Genomic DNA, 20,126 nt, shown 5'->3' on the forward strand with positions numbered 1-20,126 from the left:
TATATATATAATCTTTTTATCTATGTATTTAAAAAAATGAATCTTACATTTCTTTTTATTCTAGTGGGTAGAATACATTTTACATACTTAACTATACATTTTTGCAAATTATGAGCAAAATCCTTCAGTTGATAACTTTATTATAAATGTATTACAATACAGGTTTATCAAATCAAGATTGACCCCAGACTACATAACAAATTCTGTATAAAAGTTTCTGTTGAAACAAACAATAACAATGTATGTAAAAATATCCCCAGCCTATACAAATACTTTCGATGGAATTGTAAAAAAATTCGTAATTTATTGCATTTGTTAATCACATAAATTACGTTATAAAACTATGACAACAAAATTAAAAAATCACAACTTTGCTTTGTTAGTTTCCATAAGACTCTTTAACTTTTGCGTAAGCATAATATTTCCAGTTATTTTTAATTTTCCACGCATAAATGCCAATTGTGGATTTAATTTTCCTAATGCCTGCAACAATCATGATATTGTTTAGAAAAGAAAATAACTCTTTATTTTTTACACTAATTTGATCAACTTACGATTTCAACCATATCTTTATCTTCTAAAGTAAGTGTCGCGTCTGCTTTCCCAGATTTAGGTTTTCCCTTATGTACCTCACCATTCTTCAAATCGAGAGCTATCAAAAAAAGCAAATTATTTACGTAGGACACACACACAAATAACATTTTTTGTTGTTTATTAAACTTTCGAAGAACTGTGAAACGCGATCATAACAAATGGTTGTTACAAAAGACCTCAATTTGAGCTATCCAAAAAGGTTAAAATACGTTGCCGGATAAAAAAATTTTTTTTAATTGATATTAAAAATTTCCGTTTTAGCCCCTTAATTTAATAGGGCACATGCAGCCCAAATATCACAGTTTCTTAGACACATTATTAAAATTTTCCAAAGTTACTTACTCCATTCAGATGTATGTTTCCCATCAACGGTAATATTGTAAAGGAAGATCGCATTAACTTTCTTAGCCTCATTCTGATTCTGTTTCACTTGTTCACTGATAGTTGCGAATATAGCATCACTATCCAGATTTGTTTTTGCAGAACACAGATTTGCTCGTGGTATTTCCATTTTTACCTCGAACAGATCAACGTAAGCACCTGCAAAATAAAATTATCCGTTCTTATCTCGCTACTTTTAAAAATAAAGAAATTTATTGAAATAATAAATAAAATAATATATGTAAAATTCTATACTATAGACTGGGATACCAGTTATTACTAACCTGTAATAACTGGTACTCCGGTCTCGTGGATAGATGTTTGAAAATGTATCCTGTTACCGTTGCGCCACATATCAGTACATAGAGTCTGACCTGGTATAACTGGTTTTGCAAATCTTACCTAGAATATTATATTAAACAAAGATGTTAATCACGTTAAATCCGTAAAGAATGTCACTAAATGCCTCCTTGTCGCAAATAAGGGGTGCGGTCCACTTGGCTACAAATGCTTCGAAGCTTTTGACCAATCGGAAGAAAGAATTTTACTAACTGACCAATCAAAAAATGCTTCGAAGCATTTGCAGCATTAAGTGGATCGTAATCAAGATTACGTAAATACATCTCTGATTACAGAGTCTATAGTCCACTGAAATAATTTAATCAAAAACGGATAATACAAATGTTGTCAAGATAAATAATATATGTATATAAAATAAACAGTATGTGGCCAAGATAAAAAAAATATTGCAGATTGCATGAATTTAATTTCATTACATTTGTTATTAATTAATTCAAAACTATCAAATTTTAATTAATTGTAACTTTATTTTTACAATAAAACCACTATAGTAAAACAAAATTCAAAATAGCAAGATTTTCTCCTATGTACCATAATGTTTATCTTATTTATTATTGTTTTTCTTGACATATTATTACATTTTTTAAACATATATATTTACCTTTTATGATGAAAAACACTTAATAAATTATTAATATATTAATAATTATATTAACCGTATTTAACACTGACTTACGTTGATGCAATGACATAAATGTTTCTCAGTTAATAAATTACCACTGAACACTGCTACATCACGTTTTATGTACTCGTTGTGGTTTGTAACTGCTATTTATAACTACATCATTTTAGCACAGACCATGAATGTGCATAATGCATATATTACTATGATAATTAATGCATAAAAGTTCACAAGGTTTTACAACAAGGTTTACCAAATATTTTCTTGTAATATAATTTTGTTTTCACACGCATAAACATATAGAAATAATAAAAAACCTTGTTTTAGTGTAATATTTTTAAAACGAGAATATGAATTTTGAGATAGAGATCTAGTTTGTGACAATAGTTATTTCTACTAAAAAAATATAAATTTTTTTATACATATATACAAAGATGACTTATTTTAAGTACTGTTAATCGCAGTATTGTTTAGAATAGCAAAAATATATCTTTTTCATATTGTAGACTCTACAATGTAAATTATAATTTCTCTTTCTTATTTTCAAAATTTTCGACGTAAAAATATGAACGTTTTGATGCGTTCATATCGTCATATTATAACAAATAAATCTTTTTCATTTTATTGAGTTATCTATTTAGTTTGGCATTTCAAATTATTTGGAGTACAAAGTTCACTTTGAAACTTTATGAATATCATATTCTTATTCGATAATTATACCTTAATGGATTTGAATAAATGTGCATCTCCAGCAGCATAAGTCTGAAGAATATGACGGGTAGAGAATCCCAGAGAGCAAAGTCCATGCAATATCGGTTTTTTGAATCCTCCCATCATGGCAACATTAGCATCAATATGCAAAGGATTCAAATCTCCGCTCAATCTATACAAAGCAGCCTGTAAAGATGATGTCAAAATGTCATTGTATAATTTAACGTAAATTCAAAATACAAAATTTAAAACAAGACATTCGAATATTTTCATTACATTTATGAATACGTAAGGAACTGAAAATAAAACTATTCGATTTTAAAAGTAAACATGATAATAAGATTAATTTTAATTTTCAAGATAGCACTCTAGTTTTGAAGTTTATCAATGTTACTTATTTCTTTAAGTATATTTAAAACGTAAATTCTAGTTTTTGAGAAACAATATGTCTAATAAGTATATTCTTTTTTTTACCTGATCGTCACTAGTCTTTTGTGTAACAGTTACATCCGGTTTTCGAGTGGGAGGATCCATGGTTGGAATGACAAACGTCGATGTTCGTTTTCCTTTAAAACCACCTAAGCCGACGATAAATGCAGACATCTGCCCACTCGATAGTTTTTCACCGGTTGCTACATCGTAAGTATCATCTAGAGAAACACGAAAAGTTACATATGTATAGCATTTACGTAGACTAAGTCTATGCATTATTGCACACATCTTTCACGGTTATTACATCTAAGTTACAAATATCTTACATTAATGAGATTAATCATTAACATTGTATTCGTATCACAAATGTCACTTATTAAATATGTACATTAAATATGTACATTAAATGTGACACTTCAATCGTTTCATATTACAAAATTTACATACGTTGGATTAAGACAACGGTGCCTTTTCCTTTATCCAAGATGTCTTGAACTTTAAAGCGCGTCTCCACTGTGGCTTCCGTAGGTAATCGTTTATGAATTTCTAAATATTGTTCGCCATGAAGTATCTACAAATATCAATGCAAAATAAATTTAAGAATGTTAAAATAACACAATGATTAAAAAAAAACCTTAGTTATACTTGTGTTGGATTAAATGTAAACGGAACAGCATCTTGCACGATAGAAGAATTCATACAGCCCATAGGTCCATACAAAACGAAGAAAGTGGGTAAAACCGAAAATTCGTCAGCATTCTCATACAAATAACGAATATCATTTGGTTCTTGAACTGTAGCACCAACTGAAATACAAAACCCAATAAATTTACATTAAGTTGCGTAAATTCATGAATCTGTTATATATTCAGTCTGCTTAACGTACCTCCAAGCGCATACAGTATAATGTCCCGGAAATTATAATCATTCTTTAAGATATGATCTACCTGTGAAATGGAAATGATAAAAAATAAATTCTGTGTGATTCACAAAAAAGATTTACGGATACATAACTTACATCATTTGAAGAAGCACCACTTTTCATTCTCTCGAGAACGCCAAACAGTTCTGCTGTTGCTTCCTAAACAGAGATTGTAGAATAAGAAATGTCAAGTTCAATGTACACAGGTATACTCTTTTTACCTGGATCGAATTGAGTCGTTTTGCCGATGTCATGTCTGTTATCTTCGACCAATTTTCTCGTACGGTTTCTGGTGTAACGTCAACCGATAAATTTTGTCGTAAGGCACAACCCGCAGAGCGGATTATGTGACCTATAAATTCAAACATGGCATCTTTTATATTCATTATTGCAATATTTTTATATTAATTTCAATGAAAGAAATGAAAAAAATTTATAAAAATATAAGATAAATAACTGTTTATTTTGAACAATATGAAATTTCGAAAATAATTATTCGTTAAAAATTGTATTTTCTTTACAGATATTAACAGCTATGAGGCTAAATATTTTTGATACTCACATTTGCCAGCCCAGCCTAATGCCGCTTCAATTATCGAACCATTTTCAGTACAATCTTCGTGACACAGCCAAACGACAACGGGTGCTATCAATTCAGGTTTCAACTGCTCAAAAAAATCTGCGAAATATCAATATTTCAATTTGTTCTTTTTAGCAAAATGCACTTGCATATGTATGTATATCAAAGAACTTATTCTGTATCTTGAAATGAGATGATAATTAATAAATTCGCTCATTTTCGTAATTTTCACCTCGTTTTAAGATACATAATCGGCTCTAAGTTCTTGTGACTTCTTTTATTAAATACGAAATGTAGCAAAATATTTTTTAACAAGTAATTTTACTTATCAATCTCTTATCAAGATTAAGAATTAGGTAATACAAATAATAAGATTAAAGACATAACATCTCATATTTTAATTAATAAAACTTAATAATGATTAAGAATTAAGATCTCAAGTCTTATAAGGATTATTACAAAATAGATATTACTGACAACTCACCTGGTGGAATAATATCTTCCGTTAAACGCGAGCCAGCTGTGGGTACTATTACGTTGGTATAAATATTCTTCCTTGAGCCTTCAATGGCTAGTGTATTGGTTAATCCAACAAGACCAAGTTTTGCCGAACTGTAATTGGATTGACCAAAGTTTCCATACAAGCCGCTATTGCTCGATGTAAAAATTACACGGCCATATTTCTGCTTAATAAAGTATGGCCATGCTGCTTGTGTTGTTTTCATTGCACCTTTCAGATGTACGTTATGTATGATGTCTGAAAGAAATCGTATGGACACATATAGATTCATACGAGGCATTCTGAAAATCGCAATACCAAACAAGGAAATAGTTAATATTGTATTTTATTTCATATACATACCCCACTTATCTTCCGTCAATTTTGCAAACGATACATCTCGCAAAATACCAGCGTTATTAACAACTACATCGATGCGGCCAAATGAATCAATTGCAGTTTTAATGATTTTTTCACCATCTAACACAGAATCATAATTCGCGACAGCTTTGCCTCCTAAAAGATTATTATCATATACTTATCATTTAATTACCCTTAACATGTAATACAGAATTAAATGTAAGAGATAAATCTTAAATACTTGCGCAAAACATTAGAAGAACTTTAGATGAGAAAAATACATAGATGTTAACAAAAAAATGAAGAACTCAAATTTATCTATAATATATATTTTATATAATTCAGAAGAGAGAAATATGTGTAGTATTTTCAGAAAATGTATCATTTCTATTCTATAACATATATTTGACTATATAATTAAATTACCATAGTCAATCAAACTTTTTTCGTAGAGCAAAAACGCAAAAAAATAAAATTTTGTATAGTGACCTGTTAACTTTCAAGCCCCATAACTTGTAAAGTACTTAATAAAAAAATATTTTATTATATTTTGAAAAAGCTTTAACGTCAGCTGTATGAGCATGGAATAAAAAATTAGAATTTCCATTTAAAAAATTTTAGGTAAAATTGACTTGATCTTAAGAACATCTTCTCTAGATCAATCAAAGTCAGCATTTTTCTTTCTCCCTAGTAACTGAGCAATTTTTGTGTAAAACATTTTTCTATATCTTTTGTATTTTTCGAGATATTTCAGAGTATCATTTAAAGTGACACACTCTGAATATATACATAAAAAATTTTGACCTTTGACATTTCTGCTCTAAAAAAAAAGTTACATGTGCCCAGATCAGAAATTTTGATAAGCTAAAAAAATGACGTAAAGAATCCGTCACATTAAAATATTAATACCATTTCGTCGAATTTCCTCGACCACAGCATCCGCACTCTTGGTGCTGCTTCCATCTCCATGTCTGTTGCTTCCTAAATCATTTACAACTACGCTGGCACCCCTGGATGCGAACAGTAATGCATAGGTACGTCCCAATCCTGGAAATAATTTATACATTATATATATAAGAATATTATCCTCAATGATAACAGCTAATATATATTCAAGTAAATATGAATTACTTTCAATTATAGTCAAAATGTAACAAATAAAAAATATATATACATTAAAAAAAATATATATATATAATTTTTTTTCACTAATTTTTCATAAAAAATAACTTCCTTGTATAAATAGAACTTTATTCTTATTATGTTATAAAAATTCTATTCAATCCTTCTGGTTTAAAGTTGATAAACAGTATTAACTACAAAATAATTAAAAATTATATTTGATAAAAACAGTTTTCCTCACTGATTTAGCTCAAACTTTGTAATATATATTTTAGTATGTAGAAAACAAATATGAAAAGAAAAATCGTCTCTAAAGCAGATAAAAAGTTCTGAAATGTTAAAACATGATGTGTATATATGATTAAGAAATCTATCATATCCACAAGCTGTAACACAAATACAAGATAAGTAGCAGGGGGAGAGGAGAGACGTCCCTTTCTCCGCCTATCGTATTAAAAGCTTGTAATTAAAAAGAACATGGAAAAATTACATATTAAAGTGCATTGTGATAAAAAAAAATGTATTGATTGTTTATTACTGGCAGCAATGTTTTACCTGAGAGTGACAACTTTTAATTTCATATTCGTCTTCTACGTAGAATACACAATATTATAAAATTTGAGTGAAATCGGTGAGAAAAACTGTCACTTTCAGTATTATCGTAAAATGTAATCAGAAGATTTGTTTCTGTTTTGTATATAACGCTAGTTAAGTGATAAGAAGTATGATAAAAAATGTAAAAACAAAATATTTTTAAATAAAAGAGAAAAAGGAAATATTTACCTGCGCCTGCTCCCGTTACCACAACCACTCGGCCACCGAATTGCAGTTCTTGCATTTTTCTGCGAAAAATATTTACTGTAAAATGTTCAAAACTATTTGTAAACCGCACACGTAACGCTCAAGTCAACTTTTCGACCGTCTCTGCATAAAAGAGAAAACTAATCTCGATAATGATAAGGCAGAATTAAATCGTTCGCATTAAAGCAGTTTAAAGTCCACTTTGTATCCACGTTGAATAATAACATATGTATATACATGCATACGTACGCATTCATATGATAGATTAGAAAGGAGAAGCGTTTTGAAGGATTTGTGCGCAGTAGGTAAAATAATGGGAGTTAATGCCCATTTCCATCAATGTAGTTTAACTTTAATTTTGATTTAACTTACTTTTCTTTTTCTAGTTCTAAAAATTAGAAAAAGAGGAAGACTAAGTTAAACAGAGATTAAAATTAATCTACATTGGTGGAAATGGGCATAAGGCAATTAGACGCGAGCGGCGAAAAAAACAGCTGAATAAATATTAATCAAACGACATTTGTTCGAATGTCAATACATAACAGCTGGTGGAAATCAGTTTCATTACATTATTCTGTTTTTCTCGAATAATGATAAATGGTAATTCTACTATAAATAAATTTTATAGAATAATGATAATTCCACTTTAATCAACATGATCTTGCAATGCCGGTCGCGTCTGATTGATTGAAATCTGTTCACCTTCATCTTATTGTGCGCAATGCTTTCTTCACCTTCATAAAGTGCCTTTTTATGTTGAGTTTTTCCTTGTTTGGTTAAGGAAACATTTACGGGTTAACGCTCATTTTAAAGCATTAAAACAGATCACATGATCAAAATCGCTGCTTGATATTCGTTAATTTTTAAGGTAACTCCAAACCTTAATAGAAAAACAGAAAGCAGCAGCCAATCAGAATTCATGCTAATAGTAAGCAGCATAGATTGTGTTTCAAAATTCACTGTTAGTGCTAAAAATGTATAATACACGTGACGTAAACTATAGATTTTCAGTGCTGGCAATGAATTTTGGAAGCCATAGAAAGTCGAAATTGTTGACTATCAACGCGATTTCTGATTGGCTGTTACTTTTCTGTCGAGATTTAAACCTTAAAGCATATTTTACAATAGTAGTAAACGTAATTGTAAGGCCGGAATCAGACTACTCATTGAAGAATGAGATTAAAAATTGAAAGATTGAAGTTTGATCAATCAGAACAAAGGAAGCCAAAACTTCTTTGTTCTCATTGGTGAAATTTCAATCTTTAATCTTTAATCTTAATCTTCAATACATAGTTTGATTCCGGCCTTAGTGATTGTAAGAATTGACCAATTACAGTCAATATAAAGCGTAGATTTCAAAATGTAAGCTTCAGATTGGCTGTCGCAATAAACTTGTAATCAACTTGCAACTAATATAGAACCGGCTTAACGCATTGCTTTTATATAGATTCTAAACCACGTCAATAATCGTGTTTTTTCATTGGCTGCTTTATCTTCGCGGTTTTTTATTAGCTAATATCAATCTTCATATTTTATCTAATTAATCTATCGTTTATAATAAACGCTTAATAAAAACTTGTACACAAATTTAAAAATGGATGCTTTAGATTGGTTGTTTCAATATAGTTTGTGATCGAATTGTAATTAATAGTATTGTTCGTTGTGTATCTCGGGAGCTGCTCGGGGTCATTCTAAATGAACCTAGCGTACTTGAAATATAGAATTCACACTATGTAAGACATCGTCATACATCTGGGGCCCTATTCTTAAAAAAAAAAATGTATATGAAAGTTTAGGGAAATGCTACAATATACGTTACGTATACTATAGTTTTTCCCTAGACTTTCGTATACGTTTTTTTTTTTTTTAAGAATAGGGCCCCAGATGTCGTATGACGATGTCGTACATTCTTTTCAAAAATAGAGCTCCTGACATTCATTGTTATGCTGAATTCACAGTCGTACAATGCTCTACAACCAATAAAAAACACAAGATTTTGCTTTGTATCATCGAAACGAAATAAAATTCTGCTTTTTGATTGGTTGGAGAACGACGCACATCGGATCTAGTGTGAATCTAACATTACAATAAATGTCAGATGTCATATGACGGATGTCGTACGTAGTGTGAATTCTACATTTCAAGTACGCTGGATTCATTCGAAGTGATCCTAAGCAGCTTCCGAGAGACAAAACAAACAATGCTAATATAAAATCAGTTTAACACATTACTTAAGACAATTTTAAAATGAAGACGAACTGAATATCAGCCTGAATCCGTCAGAAAACTTATTGAGTGCATTCAGCATTACGCTCACTGAGCGCTCATAATACTCAGTAAGCTCTTATACCTGTTTGGTTGATATTTTTAGATCTAACGGAATATCGGATGCCAATCGGATGCAAGAGCTCACTGAGCGCTCAGTGAGCAATTGTAGTACTAAACGTACCCATTTTTGCCGACAGAGCCGAAAATGCGATTGGAAGTCTTCATTAAGCCCATTTCCATCAATGTAAGTTAAATCTTTAATCTCGGTTCTCTCAACTTACTTTTCGTCTTTTTCTAGTTTTAAAAACTAGAAAAAAACAAAGAGTAAGTTGAACCGAGATTAAAATTAATGTACGTTAGTACTGGAAATGGGCATAAGTCGGTTTCGGAACGCATTGTAATCATCTATCGCCATCTATCAGATGTTCTCTAGGCCCACGAATAAAAGATCATAAAAGATTACGACAGACGTTGCTCGATTGGTTTCGGAACGCGCAGCAATCACATATCTTTATAAGGCACACGAATCAGGTCTTACGTCGATTGTAAAATAAAAAATCCAGAGCTGCGATGAATTGTAATGAGAATTTTGCACAAGCATTCAAATTCACTACATCACGTGGATAGTCGACCGTTATCAATATCTTAAAGGCTCTTGCGAATATACCACTCGCTTTTGTAATCTCTCTACTATGCCATAATGCACATGACCTCTTTCTATCTTCCTCTCCCCTCTTATTTAATTCTTCTCTCCCTCTCCACCCTCTATCTTTTTCTCTCTCTCTCTCTCTCTCTCTCTCTCTTTCTGACGTTGAACACCACACTTCCACAGTTACATGTTTTATCTCATTCCTGTTATTCGGGGGATTTCCGTTCTCCGAGCAATGCGACATGACGATACAGTTACCTATTTACCTAGACATTAATTCGACAGTCCCTTTTATCTATCGAGGAACGATAGAATTTCTGTCGAAATGATGATAAGAGACAGAACCAGGAATTTATACCGAATCTCATTCGGTCGATTTCTATCATTTTACGCTGTCCAGCAGCTACACTTCTACGCCTATGTATGACCCCGATGTAGTTTCATCGTAATAGATGGTTACGGAGATGGGAGAGGAAGAACCTCGGATATAGGGTGAGATGCTTGAAATTATCACCTTGATTACGTCAATATTATCTATCGAGAAAATGGGTCATGTAAAAGTCGAGGGCTACATACATTACGGTATCAATGTGATTTTATTCTACATACAAGCTACTTCAAAACGACACTTGCACGTACAGAAGTATTAAGAAGCAATATCAAAGATGATGATCGAGAAAGCGAGCTTCACTTCGAAATAAAATATTCGAAATGTTCTGATAGGCACTTAATCCTCCGTTTTACTTTGGCATTTCTGTACGCTTGGAATATCTGGAAAAATCGATTTATGCAAATTGTACAGTTCCATTGGAAAAACTCCGTTTGGAGAGCAAGAGTTTCATTCGATTACCGGATATGGACGCGTGGGAAACGATAGGATTTTTCTACATTCGATCCGTTTCCTTCCGGATAGGGAAATATCGACGTAAATCAGGCTGGCAATTTCGAACGCCTTACCCCGTATATTGCTCGGTTCATCGGCGTGAACGCTGGTGGGCCGCGATTTCGAGGAAGATTAAGTTTCTTATTGACATCGGATACGATGAGTCATCACTACCCTTGACGTTTTAAAAACACGCAGGAGATACGGTGGGCATAACGTACAACTGAATTTACCCCGATATACCCCGGTATATCGAATTTAACGCCTATATTTAAACCCCTTTCCGTAGAAAACGGATATGAAAATAATTTCGACTTGTAAGATCAGGCCGCAGTCACATTTGACGCTAAATACGATGAGTGGCGCGATGCGTGACGAGCTTAAAAATTCTCGGTGCAATTTATTCGAAATTCGTCGCTGATCTATGATAACGCCACGATCAAGCGATCCACCCGTTGGTGCGCCGTTGCGTCGAGCCGTCGAGCCGTCGAGCAGCGCCAAGCGCACGGAGTGGCACCGAGTGTGAACTGACGGACGAACACGACCGAAAGTGGTAACGGAGAGGGGGAAGAGAGAGGGAGACGACGGGAGCATAGGATCGGCGCGGCGAGCGGGGTAAGGCGGGCGACTAACATAGGCGCGGAGGGGTGAAGGGAGAAGGGCGTTCGGGCGGACTCGGGTAACTTCGGGCGGCCACTCGCGTCGCTAGTGGCGCTTCGGCACGACGGCGGGTAGGGGTAGGGACGATGCATGGGCAGCGACTAGGAGGCACTCGGGAGGCAGGGAGGGCATGCGAACGACGGTGGAGCGTACAGTTCGGTAGTCGCCATTGCGAGTCTCCCTCGTGTCTCGCGCATCTCTGACCGATTCTCTGATATTACGCGTGGAGCCTGGACTTTATTTTTCCGCTAATCCTAATACAATACATCCCCCCGGTGGTGGGACCCCATGCGCGATACCCCGATGCAGAGAATTTGCAGCGAGCTGACCGAAAAATTGTTGAAATCCCTTGACAAGGAATACAATGTAAGTAAAGGCGGAGTGTGGTGTGTCGCGGCGAGATGCACCGCGCCGTCTCCGTGGTCCGTACGCGCAAACGGCTATCGGCCCACTCTCGATCCCCCGTGCGCCGTGTTGCTGCCTGTACCAGTGACGTGCGCGAGAGTGCCCGCTAGAGTGACAGCGTGTATGTGTATGGCGCGTGTATATGTGCCGCGCGTATACGTGTGCGTGTGTATGTGTCCCCGTAAGCGTGGCGGCCGCGACGACCCCCGCGAGTGTATGAGTGTCGCCGCGGCCACGGCCGTCGTCGCCGTCGCGCCGCGCCGCGCCGTGCCGCGAGATCAGCCTGATCAGCCGCACTGTTCCTCTCTCCGCCTAAAGGAGTCCACGGAGATGCGACGGACGACGGTCCGCGCGCACTGCCGCGTACTACGTATGGCCTCTGCTCGTTCCCTCGGCTCCCTTCGGACCCTCGCTCGCTCGCTCGCTCGCACGCACACTCGCACGCGCTCGTCCGCCGCTGTAGTGTTCGTGCGAGGGGGACGAAAGAGTAAGAGAGAAAGAGAGAGAGAACAGGCGGGAGAGAAAAAGGACGAGTCGGGAGTAACGTAACGTAACGACGTGCGGGTGAGCGCGTTCTCCGTCATTCTCGACTACCTGGATACATAACCTCAATTAGGATGATGCACTTTGGCGCAAGCCGACGTGACTATTCAATGTAATATTACAATGCTGCCTTTTTTCATATTCTCGCTCGGCGTTTTCCTTCTCTCGTTGCACCATAGTAAATTTACGAGGAAGGTCCGTCCGATCATACGAACGCTGTTACTCTCTTTCGACGATGTGTTTCTTGATCGTCCTGTCTATGGACTTGTCTGTAATTCAATTTTTCAAATTTCTGCACGTTTTCGTCGAGAGGAACGGACGATCGGCACTTCGATTTCGAAATACGGTTTCGAGAAATTTCTACCAGACGGTAATTTTGGCTTGTTTCTGCACGGAGAGACAGCCATGCTGTTCATCCGATAAAATTGTTCGAGGATATCGTATGTGAATGTGCACGATATTCTCGCGCATTTTGCAAAATGCGTTCCGACGATTCTCGAAGCCATTCCTCTCTGAGGAATTTTGTTCGCATAAAATTTTGCAGATTTTGACACCGGTAATTCGATGCAATTCCCATTTTGATCGGAGATTCGATCAAATCGAAGAAGTTTAATCGAAATTCAATTTGATTCAATTCAAGTCGAATTTTTTTTAGCAAGGTTCTTGTAATTACTGGCCGCTATTTTGAATACGTTCTTCGCGATAATACGTTGCGTGCGTGCGTGCGCGCGCGCGCGCGCGTGCGTGCGCGCTTGCATGTGTGTATGATGCGTGCGTGTATGTGTGAGATGTATGTGTGCATATACACACACACACACATATATATACATATATATATATATACATATGTAGATTACATATGTAGTGTTTTATTTAAATACGTATGTGTGTGTACATGTAGAATTTTGTTTTTTAGGATCTTCCCTTCAAAAGTTCCATAACTCGTGAATTGAAGTCTGATTATAATTTTCCAATGCTTATAATTAAATAAACATATGTTAAAAATTACCCGTCTTTATTTCAGGTCGTCGATATACGAGCTGTTGTCGATGTCATTTCGACACTGGAAAAGACGACAGTCACTAAAGAAGTGTTGGAGGTAATGACTAAATAGATTATTGGCAATTTTATGATGTATAAAATATATATATATATATAATTTATTAATGAGCTATAACTTATCTTCTTTCGTTCTATATATTATGTTCTTCTGCTTTGTAGTGTTAGCAATAAATGTAAAAGTTAAGTACAAACCTAAATATTATAACTGAATTATATTATAACTGAATTACAATAAAAAATAAAAAAGCTATTATTTTAATATTATTTTATTTTAGTTGGTATAATAAATATAATTAATCATTATATCTGTAATTGTGTATATTGTATAATTTATTTTATATAAGAGTAAGAGAGCTTTGCAAATTATGCAACTACTGATACTGAAACTGCAGGTTTAATGAGGATTTAATGCCTACAAAAGTATTATTTATATACAATATTTTTGCTAAATATAGCTTGTTGATATTATTTACATTAATAGGTTATAATTTCTTATAATGAAATAAATGAAGTATTCAACCAATGAGATGCATCAATTTGAATTAGTTAATATATGTACGTGCATACTTAGCTATTAGTAACTATTATTTTATATTTTACTATTACTTTAACCATCAAATTGATTTATACTCAAAAGAAAATTTCTAATAATTGGTGGGATAAAAGAAGCAGGAATAAAGAATAAAGATAACGTTCTAACGTAATCACTTTTGATAGATTACGAGACTTGGAAAACACATCAATGAACTTCGTCGAAGAACGAGAAATGAAGCCTTGGCCAAGCGTGCGAAAGATCTGGTACGCCGCTGGCGAGACATGGTTTTACCGACGGTACACTCTACGCCGAGTCAGCCTACCCTGGCTCTCAACGGCGCGAAGGAGATGGCCCTGAGGAATTTGAAGCCACAGAGCCCTGCGTTGCGAGAGCTTAAGCCTCACAGTCCTTTATCTCTGAAAGATGCCACTCCTCTCAGAGTAAGCCTGAATTTTTACAAGAAATTGATTTTATTAGGGAAACGATAGAGACAAAATCCTTCTTATAAAATGTTTAATCCTGCTGGCCTGTTCAAATTTACTATACAATCATATAGTTTCAATCAATGCAATTAAAAAGCTTTAAAAAATAAAAATATAATTACATAAAATATAAAAAATATAAAAATAAATACGAATTTGTAAAACAAGTCAAATATAATTTTATCTATACATTTATGTAATGTTTGTGCACTAAGTATCACATCACACTCTCATCTACCTGATATATTATTTTAATTTCGAGAATCCACAACAAGTATTCTTTGTTAAAAAATAAAAAATTTCACAGAAAAAAATCTTACATTACAGACAAAATCATCAAATACCAGAGAAAAAGTTTGTAAATAAAATATTTGAAAGAGAGAAAGTAATTTACCTAAATACGAAAAGTGTCACTTGACGGTCAAAGTTAGATGTCGAACTAATGTTAGATGTCAAACTACTACATGTATTCTTATTTAAATGAATTTATTTCAGAAATATGATTGCACGCCGTTACTATCGAATTTTCAACGCAATCCATCTGAAACATTAATATAATCCCCCTAAATTTAATCTTAAAAAACTGTAATAAACTTATTGCGAAAAATATTACTTCGATCGGAAGTCAAAATCACCCGAATTTCTTACCAAAATGTAAAATAATTTATATTTTGAGTCAAATAGATGCGAACGGACCAGCATTTAATGTTATTATATATATAGATATATCACGGGTTTGTATATTGAAATGAAACACCACCAACTATATTAAACATCGAGAGTATATGATTACAGGTTCTCAGTCCGGCACTATCAGTGCATAGTGACCATTCACGATCTCCTAACGCGTCTTCGAACAACAAGCAGTCAATTACTCTGACCAGCAATCACAGGATAAGTTCCTGCTCGAGGAATGCGTCCCCAACACTCGGTACCTCGAATCAGAATCACGTAACGGAAGCGGTGCCGCGTACACACAGTTCTAATAAACGACTGCGGAAAGAGGAGAGTAGCAAGGACCAATGTCAATACTATCAATCGCCGCATGGAACTGAGTCGACGATAGAAGAAGTCAAGAAGCAACGGCTCAACGGCGAGAACATAAGTGGTAATTTAAATTCGCAAGTGCCTAGCCCTACACTGAAGGAACGAATCTCCGATTGTTTCGCGGAGACCTCTCTCGAGACTACGAACGACGAGTCGGGCCCGAAGAAGCGCGGCCGTAAAAAGGGCAGTAAGTCCGCGAAGCGACAATCGTTTCTGGAGGACAGCGTGAAAGAGAAGCTGGCCAGTATCTCGAGGAATCCGAAACTGAAGACCACGCAAGAGTTACTAGCCGATTTGCAGGCGCGCGGAAGTAATTGTAGCCCCATCGGCAGCGCCAATGCCCTACCTAGTCAAAGCGTCGCGGAACCGCCGAGCACGGAAGATGTTCTGCGAGGTAGCAACAATGAGCAGGTGTTCAAGCATCTGCGCTGCTCAAGCCAGAAGAATTCCCAGAGTTTTCACAGAAGTGGTCTGCCCTCCTCGGAGACGTCCACTGGCAAAACGCAAAAAGCGGCTCGATTGAGAGTCGCGGAAAATTGTCGCGAGTCGCCCTCGCCTGAGTCATGTCAGGACAGGCTGCGTGAAGACGATAGGATATCAGGAACCATCGAGACGTCGACGTGTCGATCGCCGTTGCAACGGGACCTCACAGTCGAGGAAATATTGGCCAAGTTACCGCCCTTAGATCCCAGCTCGATAGACTGGGGCGAAGACGAAGAACGGGACGACGCCGAATGTTTTCCGCCACCGCGGGATGCTACTGCCGAGGATCTCGAAAGGTTACACATGCAGTGTATCGAAGGACTTAACGGGAACTTCCAGCCAAGACTGTCGATGTCGACCGCGTGTTCCGATGGTGACGAGCGCTCGAATGCCAGGGGCGGAGGGAACGGAGTGTCGTCAGGATTGTCGAACGTGGATAGTGTAAAAAGTGTGCATAACAACCAAACTGACAATGTGGAATTTCGGGAGTGGCATCAGATGCTAGCGAGGCCCAGTTACCAGGGCGAGATCCTCAACATAATGCCTTATGTTATTATCGATTAGTGATTTTATCATCTTATTCTATTATTATCCTTTGTTCCTTCCTCCCTTCCCCCCCCCTCTCTTCCCTCCTGTCCTTGAGAAAAGAATTGTGAGGAGAATCTTCAGATAATTAAAAACAGCCAAGCTGGTCAAGGAATCACTCGAGATTGATCTTAAAACTAACGATTTCTATTGCGATTTCTGATTGTGCTCTTCATTTCTATTTACGCTGGCGCACTATACCGCAACCATTCTTCTTGTCATCATCATTTCCATTAATATAGCCGCTATCTCGCTGATCGTACAAGTGCAACCCCGAGCGGCAAATAGCCATTCTTCTTACCGTCATCATCGTTATCGACAACATCGTCGTATTATAATTATTATATTATAATATTAATATTATAACTTGTATAATATTAATATTATTCCTTTTTATTATTATTAATATTATTGTTATTAGTATTATTATGTGAATTATTAGTACTGTTCTCTGCTTCTATTCTCCTTTCTCCCTCCCCCCATTACTCTCATAATTATTGTTATTGCCATCATCATCATCATCACATCATCATCATCATCATCACCATCATCATCATCATCACCACCATCATCACAATCATCGTCACTATCATTATTATCGTTGTGCTAACGATAAAGAGATTAAGAGACCATTAGGAAAAAAATAGAATCAATGCTAAATTATCATGGCAAGAGCAACAACGTTGGTTTTGTAATTGCACTGTATACGCGGAATGAATTGTTAATTGTGAAATATAAATTACATAGATGTGGAATAACGAATATACCGCGGGATACGCATGCTGCGATACGAGTACTGCATTATTTTTACACAATAAAAATAGGCGTCAATATGGCTCCTGACTTCTCATTTTTGAGTATTCAAAGATACATGTCGCTTCTTTTACGCGTTAATTGATGTTACTTGCGAGAAATTGGTTTATATCTTTTTTTTAATCTATCACATGCCGTGTTCAACCGAAATATAGAGTTAATCCTAAATTCTGTCGAGGGAAATGAAAAGGAAGAGACGCTAAAAAGACAGATGCGAGAATTACACTTGAGAACACGTGAGAAGATACGCAGACATAAAAAGACATAAATGCATAAACAAGATTCAAGATAAGACGTTTGCCGTTCTTCAAAGTATTTCACAAGACTGTTACACAGGGATTCTGTGGCGCGACTGTAGGAAGCAATGCGATTTCTTCAAGCTATCAATAAGTTAGGTACACCGGTGCCTTAATTAAGCAAAAAGAAAAAAAAGGAAAGGGCGGAAAAAAAATATATTTGTCTAAGTGCGTCATAAAGATTTTCTACTCAAAATTTCTTTCGTTTATTGCGCTTTGCGTTGCGATTTACGGCGGACGTATCGTAAAGTAATACACACACACACACACATACACACACATGCATCATCAAACGGCGGAAAAAAAAACTGCGTTAACGGTTAAGTACGGACGCGACACACGATTTTCTCGTAAGTGCAATACCGGACAGGTTGAAATTTGATAATACACAAGATGTGTCTCAAAACAGTTGCAGAGCTGAGTGAATTATAATAAAACGAAATTCTGAAACAGATACATGTCTGACTCGTCTCTTTCAGGACTGCAGGAACTCGGACCGAAAAATTTCGGTCCACAGGCTAAATCTAATTTTTAGTTCCAGTTTTATCGTAATAATTACAGGGACCATTTGGATTTTGGTTCTTTTCTCGGTTTTGGTTTTCAATAATTATACCTGTAACGATCATCATCACTAAAAGAAGTGAAACCGAAACTTGGGTATAGTCTTGGATCATAATCTTAAGGCCGAAATTTTAATCTGAAATGTAATTTCGATACGAGTCCTTGCTCAGAAGTAATCCTTGCCGAACACAACATTACGATAAAGCATCTAGTCCAGTAAAGAATCGAGAGAATTGTTTTGTAGAGTTGCGTTCAATACATTTGTTAAAATCACCTGCATTTGGACGAAATGATCAGTCCTTTAATTCTCAGCTGTTTCTCATCCTCGTCATCCTTTTAAAATTTTTCGTGACTGTCCGCTTGGAGAAATACGTGTGTATTGTTCACAAAAGATCCTGTAGCATATAGATCAAGAGGCAGAAGAAACTGTATTTATACGAATTATCCATTATTCGAAAACTACGAGAAGCTCTGAAAGTGGCAAGTCACGAATTTCTTCCAAACTCTTTGTTTTATGATAATCCATTCAGTCTCGGAGCTTTTACGACCCGTCTCTTGTACATTTCTGGTGTGAAAATAAATCAAGTTGAATATACTCTTATCCTACTCCGTCAAAGGCATCGTTTATTATTCATAACATGATCTTTCTAGACAGTCGAGAAAACTGTATCACTTCGTCCCACGTGGGACGAGAAGTAGCGAAAAGCGTCAAAACAAGAAAAAATTTGTCTATATGTTTAATTCGTCGAGAAATTAATTTTCCGATCGGTATACAGTAAGATCATTGGATGTATCGATGCTATTTAAAAATAATATGAGACACGTCGTTTTTTTAAATTCACATTTCACGTGACCAACGATTTAGATGATTGTCCGTGTATTTCTTCAGAGAATCTCGGAATTCGAATATAGCGTTTTTTTTTAAACGTTAAACTTGAAGATACTATCTATCTTGATAATTTTTCAGATCAACAAAAATGTACGAAAATTCGTAGAAACGAGCGCAGAACAGACTGATTACTGATAAATTTCTCTTCCTGATTTTATTTCGCCGGGATCTCGATTTGGAATATAAAAAATCTTTAATAAAATGTCAAATGTTGACCTTTATTGCTAGATTTTGAAACATTCTTGATATTTAAAAAGCTAATAACTTTTATTCAAAGTTCGAACCGCGCGATTGCGTAAAATTGTTTTATTACGCAATGATTAAGCTTCATCGCAACATCGTTTTAATTCATCGGAGTATACCTATAAAGTGTAGTTTTATTTAACTTAAGCAATTTATTTTTTCCGATAATTAACACTCGTTTTAATTGTATCTTTTATTTCTCTTTTTCTTAAATTTAACGTTTTATTTTGAGCAATTTAGAACAAAATGATTTTGTAGTCTTATATATAATTTACAGAAGTTATTTTATTATACACTATAATACAGTCTTTTCGCAAATTGTCATATATATATATATA

The 20,126-nt window shown here is 35.4% G+C and overlaps 2 protein-coding genes across 7 annotated transcripts; one reads left to right on the plus strand and one right to left on the minus strand.

The window, feature by feature from the left end:
* Positions 1-124: 124 nt before the first annotated feature.
* Positions 125-10,587, minus strand: LOC108750051 (peroxisomal multifunctional enzyme type 2-like). 6 transcript variants are annotated; one of them, XM_018489255.1, is made up of 17 exons: positions 10,568-10,587; positions 7,367-7,425; positions 6,371-6,508; positions 5,465-5,617; positions 5,087-5,359; positions 4,585-4,701; positions 4,244-4,374; positions 4,119-4,181; positions 3,987-4,047; positions 3,746-3,906; positions 3,548-3,671; positions 3,143-3,318; positions 2,678-2,854; positions 1,260-1,377; positions 937-1,134; positions 555-652; positions 125-483 (listed from the first exon to the last, which is right to left on the minus strand). In XM_018489255.1, exons 1-17 carry the CDS (start codon positions 10,573-10,575, stop codon positions 364-366), a joined length of 2,175 nt encoding a protein of 724 aa, XP_018344757.1. In that variant the 5' UTR covers positions 10,576-10,587; the 3' UTR covers positions 125-363. The 6 variants fall into 6 exon arrangements, with proteins under 6 accessions (XP_018344757.1, XP_018344758.1, XP_018344759.1 ...); XM_018489256.1 differs by lacking the exon at positions 10,568-10,587 and adding an exon at positions 10,191-10,209; XM_018489257.1 differs by lacking the exon at positions 10,568-10,587 and adding an exon at positions 7,757-7,775.
* Positions 10,588-11,867: 1,280 nt separating this feature from the next.
* Positions 11,868-17,285, plus strand: LOC108750053 (mediator of RNA polymerase II transcription subunit 26). The gene is made up of 4 exons (XM_018489259.1): positions 11,868-12,210; positions 13,817-13,891; positions 14,572-14,829; positions 15,667-17,285. The coding sequence occupies exons 1-4, from the start codon at positions 12,133-12,135 to the stop codon at positions 16,963-16,965; spliced, it is 1,710 nt and encodes a 569-aa protein (XP_018344761.1). The 5' UTR covers positions 11,868-12,132; the 3' UTR covers positions 16,966-17,285.
* Positions 17,286-20,126: the final 2,841 nt, after the last annotated feature.

The sequence above is a fragment of the Trachymyrmex septentrionalis genome, unplaced genomic scaffold (genome assembly GCF_001594115.1).
Source record: "Trachymyrmex septentrionalis isolate Tsep2-gDNA-1 unplaced genomic scaffold, Tsep1.0 scaffold32, whole genome shotgun sequence".
Lineage (NCBI taxonomy): Eukaryota > Metazoa > Arthropoda > Insecta > Hymenoptera > Formicidae > Trachymyrmex > Trachymyrmex septentrionalis.